At 42.0% G+C, this 14,364-nt stretch overlaps 1 protein-coding gene across 3 annotated transcripts in view; it reads right to left on the bottom strand.

The window, feature by feature from the left end:
• The window catches only part of svep1 (sushi, von Willebrand factor type A, EGF and pentraxin domain containing 1), a 118,867-nt gene that overhangs the window by 57,904 nt on the left and 46,599 nt on the right, over window positions 1-14,364 (bottom strand). For all 3 annotated transcript variants that reach the window (XM_082526550.1, XM_082526551.1, XM_082526552.1), the window contains 2 exons: window positions 12,458-12,713; window positions 10,893-11,069 (listed from right to left, as the gene is read on the bottom strand). In XM_082526550.1, the coding sequence (XP_082382676.1) occupies window positions 10,893-11,069; window positions 12,458-12,713 (433 nt within the window). The remainder of the gene's footprint in view (window positions 1-10,892; window positions 11,070-12,457; window positions 12,714-14,364) is intronic.

Here is a 14,364-nt window from a genome sequence, read left to right as displayed (position 1 = left end):
TTTCCATGCTTTCCTGCAGAGGAGGATCCCATTAGCACTACTTTATAGCCTCTCTGCGTCCTCGCTCCTTCATCTTTGTCTCTTTTTTCCCTCTTCACACACGCTCAGAATGGCCTCGGTTTACAACACCGGCCGTGTCTACTTTACAACATCCCTGACCTAAAAAACACAGTAGCAGCAGTCATCAATTTAGGCTTTTTACAAACCTATGTGTCATTTAATGCAGACAGGAGGGGGGGAGAGGGTGGAGCGACTGCTGTAATATAGATGTCAGCACTACACGGTGATTTAGGACTTAAGTAAACAATCTTTAATGAGTGAAAACATTTGTAAAAGGCCTTTTTGTTTGGTTTTAAAAACCCAGCGTGTCAACGGAGTGATTGTACTTCCTAATAAGGTAGAGAGGAAGACGTGCACCAAAGTCGTTACAGTAGTGCTCGGCAGATCGATCCAAGTAACGGCAGTATCGATGCCAGCGCTGGCCCTGTATTTTCTTGGTATTGGCTCGATACCAAGTAAGTAAGTATTGCACAGTGCCTCTTTAGAGTTCATAAAGTGCAAATTTGGAGCCTATTCATTCAGTAGACATTCACAGCATAAATGAAAACTAACTGGTTGGTAACTTGAAGAAAAGTGAGCGATTTGAAGTAGATCTCTAGAGAGTAGCCCATCTCTGCCACAGAGCTGCTAACAAGGCTAATAAAAACAATACAAGTTGTAAATAAAAAAAGAAAACCCAAAATAGCCATTAGTCAACATCACATTTGCTGCTGTCATGAATGAGTCTGGGATAAAACTTGTTTCTTTGCATTACTGCACCGCAGACCCCCAACCTCACCCACAGAGTAATGGCACAGAGCCAGTCGGGTCCTTCCTCAGTTCCTGAAAGCTCTCCGTCCACCCACCGCAGCAGACGCACAGCTCTGGGGTAACGAAGTGCCCTCCCTCACTTTCCACTCTCTGCTCACCAAAGAAAAACACAAACCTAAACTTTCATTCAGTTTAAGCAATTAAAGGGGAGCGGGGGACTCGAATCCCCCCAAAACCTTCCTTCCTTTCTCGTTCTCAGGAAATCTGAGGCATCTGCCACCAACCCCCTCACCCCACTCCACACCACCACCATAACTACACCAAACGGAGCCAGGATTCATGTTGAGCAACTCCACTTTCACCACAAAACATTAAGAAAGAAGGACTTGGACAGATGCAGACAAACTGAACAGAAGCAGACAGTCTGCTGTGGTTATTGATGCTGTGGGGATTAGGAGTTATACAGCAAGAGGAAACAGAGAGTCTTTATAAGAAAGCTTATGCAACATGTTGGAGGAGTTCACCGAAATTTGCTCCTCTGGTAGAAATTTACTTTTAAAAACATTTAAAGTGCAAACAATTCAGCAAACAGAGGACCAGTGTCAGTTACTGGAACAAAACTGGTGTGTGAAAGCTTTGAAATTACCAAGACTTCTGTATTGATCAGCTACAAAATCCAGTTTGACAAAAACACAGTTTGACTAAACTGATAACACACAGTTATTGAATTCACAGAGCAATCACTCAGAGCAGGCTGGAAAAATGTTATAAGTTAGGCGCTTGTACCGTCTCCCTAAGACGATTCCTAAAGTTGCTTATAAGACTTGCACAACAATTAGAAGGCGTTTTTCTCCATTTCTCCAATAAAACGGTTTCATTTTCATTCTTCTGGGATGTCTCGAGTGAACAGATCTCTTCAGGTCAAACCACAGCAGCTCAACTGAGTCAAGGTCAGGAATCTGACTTGGCAAACAACAAAAACAACAATTCTGCTGTGGCATCATTCAAACTCTCCTCAGCTTTGGGTCACAGACTGCTGCCCTGTAAATGTTCTTGATGCCATTTTGAATTCATTGCTCCCTCAACGACTGGAGGGCGTACAGGCCCCCGAAGCAAACACAGCAACCTCAAACCATGACGCTTAGGTTAACTTAGATTAAGATATGGCAGTGAGGTTTCAGTGTAGCTGTGCAATTGTGTTTTCTCCAAACATAGCATTTTCTATTTTTGGCAAAAAAAAAAAGCTAAACTTTTGTCTCAAACATCTAGGAGGTATTTTAGAAAGTGGAAATGTGGTGCAATATTTGGAAAGTAGTGGTTTCTTCTGAGGTTTCCATTCACGTTTAGTGTTTTTCCACTTTAATAACACAAAAACATCGATTTTAGCAAACTGTAGGGATTTCAGCAGGTGCTTCTCTGTGAACCTCAAGGTCATTTATCTCTCTCAGTACTACACTAAGTTCTCTTGGTGTGATTCTGAAAGATGCCCAGGAGCCAAATGCTTTTGCAGCCAGTGCAGTTTTGTGCATCTTCTAAGGTCATCAGTTCATCTGGATGTTGCGTTTTTAGTGGGTGAAACATTTCATCAATCATCCAAGTCACTTTTTCACTGTTTTTCTTAGATTCGATCTTCTAAGGTCCTGTGAAAGTTGTTTTGATCAACAGTGGTTCACAGGAAATAGTTTTTCTTGAGAATAGAAAGCTTTGCAAGCAACGTTATTTATAAGGAGGGGTCCTCAGCACAGAGGTTCATTTACTTTTTCTACATTTTTTCTTTAATACTCTGTTGCTTTAACCTTTATGGTTTTGGCTCAACTGTTGGTGTTGTGTGAATTGTGGGTACATCATGTGCGTCAGCCGTGCCAGGTTTCTTGAGTGGCAGCTTATACTTATAAGCTGTTTTTGTTTCATTAGTTTAACCAGATTGTGTTTGTCTGAAATTAAGTGTGACTTGGAAGAAGATCAGACCACATTTTATGATTAATCAGAAGAGAAATCCTGGGAATCCTGCTAGAGGTTCTGGTTATTATTCACAAATTTTTCTTGAGAGTGAAAATATGAAATTCCTCTTTTTGTAATATGACAACACAGTGTGTGTGTGTGTGTGTGTGTGTGTGTGTGTGTGTGTGTGTGTGTGTGTGTGCTGCCTCGACAGATATAAACTCTGCCTGGGTTGTTTTAGATCCTTCACATATTTTGATGTACGTAAGCGCACCAAAAGCACGTCGCCGTGCTCGTGAGTGGATCCCAGCGTAGTATATACTTGTGTTAGTGTGACAGTGCAAAGTGAGATGAGCTGCACAGCGTCGGGAACCAAGACAGCGTTGTGTCAAGCTCAGCCACATTCCTCAGAGTTCAGTTTTTACTATTTTGACTATTCATCATAAAAACTGGAGACCTCAGCTCAGAGGTGGAGGCCAAAAGAGAAAAAAAATGATTGCAACATCCCAGTAACGCCAAGAGATTTCCGCCATTTCAACTAGGGCTGAATGATTATGGAAAATAATCTAATTGCGATTTTTTGCCCCAATATTGCGATTGCGATGCGATTATTTTTTAAGGTCTTTGTCTTCTGTATTATTAAACAAAGACAAGCAATACATCATATAGTATGGCCAATACTATATTACATTAATTTTAAACTGTTCTTTCCTGGAAGACAGACCTCTGTTATGATGACATGAGGTGATGCATGAATTGATGACTGACATTTTTATTTAACTTCTTCAATCACAACAGTATATTTGAACATACACAATAGTTTATTTTTAGCTTACAAACATCTGAGCATAAAGTGCTGACAAGGAACCCTGGTGTAAACATTAAAATGAAAGTCAGTACAATGTGCAGATTGCAGAAATATACATAAACAAAATCAGTGGCTTTACCACACTCAGTTTTTCGACATCTGTGAACTACTAGACAGTCATTCAATTAAAAAATAATATTAAATAAATAAAACTAATAAATAAAAAATACACACATCTTACTGATCTCTGCAGTCAGTAACATTACACATAAAGTGCAAACATAATAGCAATTGTATAAACACACACACAAACACGCCTTTAAAATTTAAAGGCGTGAAATTGGACGGTCTAGTTCTGATTAGCGTCACCGCTGTCTCGGTGGAGTTTAATAAACTCGGCCGTCTGCTTCTTGCTATCTAAAATATAACCAGACACTGGTGTAAATTCTCGACTGTCTCATACTTCTGTTTAATAAGTTTTCTGTTTGACGTTTAGTCAGCTGTGTGAAAACCAAGGAGGAACCCACCCGGGGGATTAATAAAGTTTTATTTTATCTAATCTAATAACTTTAATCTCAGCCAAACCGATTTACTCACGAACAAACAAAACACTGAAAAAAGCCCAACAATAACATTTTTAGGTTGTCTAAGTGACTTATATATTACGTTTAACCCGAGCAGCGAAACTCCGCGGTGATCTGAAAATGATGTGCCGGGAGTTGTGCCGTTCTCGGCCGCATCAGTAACCCTCGAGCTCCCGGCTAGCTGTCGAGCTGGTGGGTAGCAGACGCCTCTGAAAACGTCGAAGCACTTTTGCAAATATGGGATATCTTGATAAACCGAGCAGATATTTGATGTTTACACAGCTACTTTCTCGCCTGAAAATATTTTAAAAGTTTATTTTGTGACCCAGAAAGATTAGTATGAGTAATTTTAAAACTTAGTAGCGGCCGCCATTGTTGGAAACTGGAGTTTGGCTGGGCCGCGCTATGAATTCTGGGATATGGTAGTAATTTGGACAGCCTTCGGCGCGTCGCTGTGACGTAATCGGTCTACAAATGCGGCCTCAGGAGGATGCAGCCCATGAATTTGGACATGTCCAGAGTATAATCGCAGCCTTTGCGGTTAGAAAATTGCACTTGATCATGTCGCGATATTATCGCAAATGCGATATATCGTTCAGCCCTAATTTCAACACTTTTCTTATTCCTCCTTAGCATTCAGCAAATCCCACCTCTATTGTCATTTTAATTCCTCTGTTGGATTTATGTCTACCTCAAGATTTATGTCTACACAAATATTTACCGAGCAGACGCGGCAAACGCTGCTCGTCTCGGACAACAGACAGGACATCCACAAAGAAATGGATGTTTAGGGTCAAGCAGAAGCTCACTGCTGCCACGCGTCTCCCTTTGGGATCAAGAGGCTTTTGTGAACTTTATTCTGTAAACATTGTGCAACTCTTGTGGTATCAGCTCAGAAGAGTTGTTTTGCTGCACTCAATGCATTCCAGTCAACAGCTTACAGTCAGATAACGGCCTTAAAAAGGGTAAGCCATCTAAAAATATTTCCTCATTTCCAAAATCGCAAACAGCCATCAATAAGTAAATATTGTGCATATTTCAGCGCAACTCAAATCCACTCAGAGAAAAATGTAAGAGACTTCTGGTCTTGATTGTTGCACTGTTGTTGTTGCCAATAAAAAAAAGAAAAATAAACAAAAGTTTATCCCCTGGAAGTTCACTGTTGACCTTTAGAATCGCTTGACTGACATAAATCGTATTTCTGCTTTTTATTAGGCTTCAAGATTTTTTCTGTCAGGTAGCTTTGGCTGCAAGTACAAAAAGGTTACAAAGCAAAGCTTAGGAATATAAAAAATGAAATAAAATATATTCTGAAATATTCTGAGCAGTCCACCAGCCAAAATAATTCATATGTGAAATCAGTTTTTATGTGTTTCCTGCTGTGAAGTTTGAATAAATAGCACTGCGGCGGCAATTCGTTGACTTTACCTGACATACATCTGGTCCTACATACATCTACTGCTCACTGAAGCCTGATCTGAAATGGTCTCAGTGGCCATTTTTAAGGAAGGGAAACAGGGAGAAAAGACTGAGGAAGAACTGGACCTGTGGCCACTGCAACTGAAATCAGTGGCTGCCGGTCTGATAGAGTGATAAATCCAAATTTGATATTTGTGGTTCAAATCATCAAGAGGTATAACAGCGAGCATCTGAAGCCATCTGTAAGACACAGTGGAGGCTCTGTCATGGTTTGGAATTCAGTCAGTGGTGTTGGAGATCTTCTCAAAACTCGTGGAATTATGAACATTAGATTTTGATCCACAATGTAATACCATGTAAGAAGAATCTGAATAGCTGCAGTTTAATTTGTAAGTATGATAATGATCCAAAACACATGCAGTAAAAGCATACCTTGATAGAAAAACACACGGTGAAGCACTATTAGTCATGGAGTGGCCTCCCCAGAGCCCGGACCACAACATTATTGAAGCAATGTGGGATCAACTAAAGGCAGAAACATCCAAAGAAGAGCTTTGAATGTCCTGGAGAACTATTCCTGAAGACTACTTAAAGAAACGACAAGAAAGCTGCCAAGAAAGTTCAGACTGTCCTGAAGAATACAGGTGGTCAAACCAAATACTGTAAAAACTGTAAAAAACTGTACTTCCACGTAGGTTTGCAGATGCTTCCAGGATTTCCAGACCACTGCCTAGTTCTGCTGTTACAGGTAAAATGTATCTGTGCTGTGCAACATTAGGTTATGGCAGCAGTTTGAATGTTTTTTCACTACCAATTTGTCACATACAGACTTGGGAAGGACCCCCCGGTGTTACATTTATATGCAATTAGGTAACGGTAATTTTTTAGCATGTAAAGCTCATGTCGTGAGGGTTTATATTATAAGTAAATCCATCTCCTTTTCCCAACTAAGCTGCTTTAATGCCAAACTCTAACCACGGAATTAAAGGGGAAAGAAATAAGGTAGCGAACAGGAAAGAAATCACGGAGTAATAACAGAGCTAAAGAGACTGCAAAATGCCAGACTCTCAGACAGGACATGACACATACTTTGTTGGTCTGTACTGTTTTCTTTCTGCGTGTACTACTGCTGCGGCTCGTGTGTTAAGACGTTGACGCCAAAGGACACATTTACGCATATCGTTGACGTCAGTGGCATCTGATAGATGAGAATGGATTGCCAGTGCAGACATGGACTGAAAGAAAACCGATAAAATATATCACACAGGATTAAAGCGTATTAAAGAGTATGAATAGCTATCAGGCAAAAGTGTAATTATATTTGATTTGGACAACACAGAAATGAGGATTTTCCAGTATAAATCAATGGCAGAGCAGCATGCCATTATCTGTTAATTTCTTGCTGTTTTAACTTTTTTATTTTTGTTTTACAAGGTTTTTTTGTTTACTTTTGGCTTCCATAGTGTCTTCTGCTCTCACTCATTCTCCCTCTTCTCGATTCGTCTCTGGCAGAGCTGTCCAGAGCAGAACAAAGGCCTGTGCTGACACCACATTAACACAGTCCAGAGCTCCTGTCATTCTCTCAGGCTACAGAAGAGTCTGATAAGCCAGAATGTGTGACAGGAGGAAAACATGTTACCCCCTCTGGACTCGTCTCAGCCCCTTACTACATTTATCCGCTTCCCCATTCCTCTGGTGATCCTCGGTGATACTGTCCCTGAAGCGTTTGGATTGGTATTTGAGCAGAGAGACAACAATGTCCTATTTGGCCTGTCGGAATAAACCAAACTATGCAGGAACTGGCTCCATCATCTGTTTCTATCTGATGAGATTCCAGTCATGTTTTGTGGAAGAGGCTGTTTCACTTGGCTGTCGACAGCTTCATAAACAACACTGCTGTGCGCTGGAGGGATTTGGATAGCGTTTCCAATAGAGCCCGTCAGCCAATGATAATAACAACCCACTGACAGGACCGAGCACGGCCATATTCTTTTCAGATGTGTCAAAGACTGTTAATGTTAATGTGAGAAAACAGAGTCTGAAAAAGCATAAAAATGTTTGCAAACTCGTGATGCAGACAACAAACCCAAGCCTGGCATCCAGCTCCAGCAGCGGTGCTGCAGTGTATACACTGCCACTCAAGAGACCTGGCACGGCTGACGCACACAATGTACCCACAATTCACACAACACCAACAGTTCAGCCAAAACCATTAAGGTTAAAGCAACAGAGTATTAAAGAAAAAAAATGCTGGATTTTTCTAAGAACAGCAGGAGCTTGTCAAGTTTCCTCACATGTTACATACTGCAAACTTAATTGGTGCTGGAGCCGCCGCTACACCAAAGAAGCCTTGTAAGGAATTAGAAAATATAAAACCTCCAATAAATGCAGGGTTCAAAAACATACGAGCCTCTTTCGCACCAGTTAACAAAAACCGAAGCTCACACCGCTAATGTGCCTCGGCGTGCAGTGACACATGCTTCTGCGGGTACACGTCAGCTCACAGACAATCAAGCGTCCACGACACATTAACTCACGCCTCCTCCTCCATGAGAGTGCATTACACAAGCGGGTCGGAGACAGACGGAGGAAGCGGTCCCGAGTTGCGGTTTCAGCGCCTCGCTGTGTCCTTCCTTCCTCGCGCCGGCTGAGCCAACTCTAAAGTCGGCTCCCTGCTATTAATTAAAGCATTAAAAAGCATTAATAAGCAGAGTGGGGGGGCTCTAGTCTCGACAACATCTGATGAGAATTAGGGAGGCGTGTGTTTTGGCACGATGACCCCGATGCCCTTTACTTTGGAATTCCTACTTACTCCCTGCTCTCACGTTCTCTTTCTGACGTTCTGAATTATTTAAACTTCTCTGTTACTGAAATTTCTCTCATTCCTCCTTCCCTGCGTGTTATCAAACGCTGGATTGAAAACATGTGGGTGAAGAGACCCAGAGGGCGAGCGCGACGGGGGATTACCGCCTGTCGTTTCCCATTATTGGACGTGATTGTTATCCAGATTTCTGTTATTGTTACCTCTAGGCAGTGCACTCAGGGTCGATTTTCTTCTCAATCCCTCCCACCTGTCTTCCTCGCAAGCGGGGTGAGCTGCCTCAGTGACAGAGCTTTAACAAAACCACTGCGTCTTCTAGCCGCTCTCCAACAATTACAGTCCGACAGGCCCCCTGTGAATCTGATGATTGCACGTTTGGTAACAAAAAATAATAATTATGTATCAACCCCTAACCTCATGCAATGACAGCATGTAACACTACACAGTGTAACTGGAGATTTAACAGAGCAGAGACGGACATATGGAAGACAAATTAATGTGTCATTACACAAGCCGCTGGCCAGTGTTTTAACATGATTGTTTGCAGCGCGTTAGGCCGAAAATTAATGAACTGCCACAAAGTTTTTATCAATTCTGCAGTCGGGCTTGTTCCAAGCTGATTTAACACATGCAGAACTGCTGCCTCAACATTTCTGTTCAGCAAGGATGTATTTATTATTTATGTCTGGGAACTGTTAGACATGAATCTCTCTGATATCTTGAATTTCATAATCTAATCCGAGAGATGATTTCAAATGTTTCTGATCGTAAGAGTCTCTTATCTTAACAAAGATCTACACACAATACGCAGAATCTGTAAGCAAGACTTTGTGGTTTTGACCTATAATCCAACTTCTGTTTACCAATCACGGTTGAGCAAAAAGTCCATGTGGAAAAAAAAAGAGAAAAAAGAGAATGTAAACAATGACCAGAGCAACAAACGTGAAGTTTTGAACTGGACTAATGATATCAGCTAACTGGATATCTGTTGCGTTTACTGGAAGCCTAAAAAATCTGCCCTTTCCCCAGAAGTTAAGTCAGCAGAAAAGTTGATTGAGTCCCAGATTGTCCTCAAACAGTCCTTCCAAACACGAGTCTTTCCACTCTTTGTCCATCTTTATTTAGACATTTTAAGTTAACTTTAATATTAACAATCTCCAGAATCTGCAGAAAAAAATTAGTTCCATTTGTCCAAAATAATGCTTTCTTTTCACACTACAACCATCTTTACTCCCATGTTTAGGATTCTTTGACTATAGTGTGAAAACCCAAAAGAGGAATATTAAACATGCTTCCTTTGTTTTCTGTTCTTTGGAGATTAACACAACATGGGGTGGATTAAATCATATTACGTCAAAAAAAACATACTCAGAGATTGGAAATTCGACTCTAAGAAATTCCAGGAAAGGTGATAGGAAAGGTAAATGTTTGTGTTCAGAAGAACAAAAGACAAAAAGAGAAAGCTCTCCAACATCACCACTTCAGCTGTGCACTTTAACCCGTCTGCAGCTGGTCTTCGACACAAACAGTTCTTACATTATTACAGCTTTTAATGAAACATGTAGCTTATGGATTTTATGGATCACAGCCCAAGAGATAAATGTGTGCACCTCATTAATATATGCCTGGACATGTTTATGTCTACATCACACAAATACATTAGAGCAACTTTCACCGATGCTGTCATCTAAAAAGACAAATAATAGATCCCAGAGGCCCGACTTTCTACTAACTAGTAGTAAGAAACTTGAGGGTAAAAGGCAGAGCACTCTGGCAACGGATGAAACAGATTCTTTTTTGTCCTCAAATGGACAATCACAAAACATACGTGGAAGTTGGAGCACTAAGAGTCACAGAAAAAAGGCAGTTCATTTTAAAAAGACAGCAGCGTATCTGGTGCATGTAGAGAGTAAAGAAAACCTTGGACGAGGTGTGATTAAAGGTGGAAAGTGAAGGTGGGAGCAGGACTCCCCTTCTGGGAGTGTAGGAGTCAAAGGTGAGTGAAGGATAATTGGGGTCCTGAGAACACAGAAACATCACTAACAGTTCTCCACCGCTATATCACATAAACTAGGTTTGGTGATAGCGATCTGTCTTGCGGAAAGCTTACACTGCGTTAAGTAGACAGGCTGCTTATTTAACATCCACCCCCGGTGAGCTCAGGAGCAACCTGAGGCTGCGATCGTAATGTGGTGGGGGTAAGAAACCAAAAAGGAGCTCCACGTGTCAATTTCGAAAGCAGGGAGGATTTGTTTTACTAGCGAAAAGCTTTGAACTTTGATCTTAGGTGTTAACATAACACATGAGGTGTTCTTTCACAATGTGAACAACATAATCTGTGCACAAATTGCTCTGCGTAAAAACCCAGCTGCGTAGGTCACAAGCAGTTTATCTCACATCTGCTACATGTGACATTTTTAAGAAGGATCAGTCAGCATTAGTGACTCGGGCCTTACAGAAAATTCATAGATCATCACAGCCAATATTAAACAGATATAATCTGCCCTACCTGTGCACTCGTGCTGCAGACCCTTGCCGTAGTATCCCTTCTCACATATGCAGTCGTACTGCCCGGTGTGTGTGCCGCACTTGCAGCTGGCCATCAGGTCGCAACAATCCTTGCCCGCTTCACACAAAGAAGCGCAGCGTGACAGATCCTCCTGGATGTAGCTGCCCGTAGGGAGGTCTGAGGGAAGCAAGCAAGCGCAGAGAAGCACAGGTTTCAATTACACCGCCTGAGAATAAGACATTTTCAAGTGTCGAGTTAAATGCTGGGTAAAACACCATCATTAAGGAAGTCTGACGGAGCGATTGGTGCAGACGACCAAAATATGTGAAAAATGGGGAGTCTTCTGGCACCATTTAACCTTCAGCAACTTTATTTTTCTATGAAGTCGTAAAGAAAAACACGGTCTTCAACAACTGCAAGATGAAACAAAGCTTTGCTTTATTTTTTTGTTCTTGTGTGCGCTACAACACATCTGTCAGACAGAGACAAACAGACATCTTAACCACAGAAATGCAGACAGAATAAATCAAAACAGGCACCACTTGTGAACCACAAAGGTACAACCGACTTTTAAAGCCTGCCAAATCATCTTTCTTGCATAAACTCCACTAGAGCTCGCAAAGGAAAGCCCAAAATGAAATGGGAGCTGTGGCATTACTGCCTGAGCCAAGGGGGGAAAACTGTCTTTGATGGTGTGACCAAGGCTAAATGTCAAATTTAATTTTACTTCTAGAAATTAACCTGCCGCCTTATTTGTTTTGTTTTTATTGCAACTGCTGGATGGCTGACAGAGCCACAGGGCCATGTGAAACCTGTCTTTGTGCTTTGAGACTGCTGTTGGCAGAGGGGCCAGACTTCAAGACAGAGGGTGAGAGACAGACCGGAGGCTGAGCTGATAGTACGGTGTGGGTTGGCTTTCATTCTCGTAGCCTTATCCCGTCTCACCAGCGCTTTTACTACTGCAGCCTCATCTGGAATTTCAGCCACTGTGTATGCGGACGTGGTCGCTCAGAGCCCGCGTAAGCATGTGCGTGATTTACAGCTCGCTCTGCACTCGTCTGTGATATTTTATGGTGAGATTTTAAGTTTTAAAACCGTGACTGGATCCCTATTTTCACTGAACAGTGGGGAATTTCCCTTCAAGTGTGGGAAAAAGAGCGTTGCTGCGTCTAATCTGCTTAGAAGTGAGGGCTAATGGCTGCTGGCAGCACAAAACAGAAGTTATCGTGTGAAATGCATGTTGTCAGATTTAATGTAAAATATTATCCACTTACTTTGAAAGAAGCACAGAAACTTAACGGGGTGAAAGCACTAGTACAGAAATATTGCTACGGGTCAAATGGTGACATTGGATGCGCTCAGGCTTCAAAGAAGCTGGCGTAGCCTGAACTTTTATTATTAAGAATAACATCAAGCATGATGTAACTCACCCCTGGAAAACCAAACGGGTTAAGTGGGAAAGAGGGGAGATTTGATACATGTTTAACTAAAGCTTTGACATGAGATCGCAGATGTTTCTTTTAATAATCACTGGAAATCTGGAACCTTTCTCTGTCACTCCTTACCTTCGTGCAGAGCTCGACGAGCCAGGGCCTCAAACTCGGCGAAGTTGTGCACCAGGTAGCAGTGCTGGTCTTTGGGCTGAGAGGCCATGTCGTGTAGCTCCCTGATGTTACCCTGCCAGATGCCCAAAGTGAAGATCTCAACGCCGCGTTCTCTCAGAGCCGCCGCCACAGGCCGAGGGTCTCCACCGTTAGAGTAGCCGTCAGTGATGAGGAAAATCACCTTGGTGGCATTACTGCGGGAGTGACGAAGGATTTGCTGTTGGAGAAAAAGACATAGATCACATGAATAAATAAAGTTGAACTTGGCTCAATATTCTTTTTAAAGAATCAGTAAAGCTGCTCAGTAAAAGTCCAAAAGAACAAAAGTGCACACATAAGGGCGTTACACTGATCAGCTAAAACATTAACTGACAAGCCAGTAAAATCTAGTGCTCCACTGGGATGCATTTGGTCCTGGCATTCATGTGGATGTTAATTTGACACAAACAGCCACGTCAGTGTCATTCACTGACAGCGGGCCCTCCCAGATGGACAACGCATCCTGCAAATTGTTTAGAAATGATTCAAGGAACATAATAAAAAGTTTATTGTGTTGATCCGCCCTGCTAATTACCACAATCCCAAACTGATCACGCATCAACAAGCCGGAAGCCACAAGACCACAACGATGGCGTTGCAAATCAACATAGATCACCTACAGAGCTCCGATGTCCAAGCAGACATGCACAGATACTTTATTAGGTACACCTTACTAGTATGGGGTTGGACCCCCTTTTTTATTTGCCTCGAGACTGCTGCAAGATTTTGGTCCATTCAGAGATTTTGGTCCATTTTAACAGCATCACACATAGGGGTGGGCGGTATAAACGGTATATGGCCAACGGTAGAGATTTTTACTATACCGCTCTACTGCGATAGCGCATGTTGATGGTGTCATCATCAAGCTGTGCCTGTTTTGGTCAAAACCACTGCAGCGGCTGCAAACAACATCATCTGCAAATTATGCCGGGCAACAGTAATAGTAAAGAGACGAAGCACTTTTGGAATATGAGGAAAGCCAAAAACTGCGCTTCCTCTACTTCCCTACCATTGATTCATTAATGCCGAATTCTCTCGCAGCTGCTCTATTCCCATGTTGTTGCAGTATATGAATGACTAACCTCGTATTATGGATGGATTATCTCAGTTGTTCTCCTGACTGAAGTTTGGTCCGTGTATAGCATCCTGCTATGCAATTGCATTTGTCCCTATCCACCAGAAACCCTCACGTTAACTTTTATCGAGTGGAAAAAAGTTAGCGTTCATCCTTCAGCTTCACTGTGCTAATGTTATGCTAATCACACAGTTGCTGCAGATTTGTCTGCTGAACATCCATGATGCAAATCTCCCCTTCCACCAAAGCCCAAAGATGCTCTGTTGAACTGAGATCTGGTAACTGGACGACAGTGAACTCACTGCCATGTTCAAGAAGCCCGTTCGGTGTTTTTCTGTCCAGTTTTAATGAACCTTTGCAAGTCGTTTTCTGTTTTCTGTTCCGACCTGACAGGAGTGGCACTGGGGTGGGCTTTAAGGTTTGACATGTTGTGTGTTCAGAGATTATGCATAACTTGGCTCTAACAAATAGTTATTTAAGTTACCTTTGCCTTTCTATCAGCTCGAAGCAGTCTTGTCAGGGTCCTGGGTTTTTGACTGAAGTGTTTTGAGTTTCCTGTGCTTTTTGTCACTTTGTATTGTAAATTATATTCTCATTGTTGGTCTTTAGTTACTCCCTTAAGTCTAGTCTCTTGTATTCTGTGCCTAGTATTTCCCTCTGTGTATTATTTATCATCTCTAGCCTCTTGGTTCTTTCAGTTCTATGCCTTATGGTTTATGTCTCTGTGTTTCTTAGTGTCTCTGTCTCCACCGTG

Source organism: Aulonocara stuartgranti (genome assembly GCF_965226115.1).
Source record: "Aulonocara stuartgranti genome assembly, chromosome: 3".
Lineage (NCBI taxonomy): Eukaryota > Metazoa > Chordata > Actinopteri > Cichliformes > Cichlidae > Aulonocara > Aulonocara stuartgranti.
Note: the sequence above shows the minus strand (reverse complement) of the source record. Positions and strands in the feature narration are given on the sequence as shown.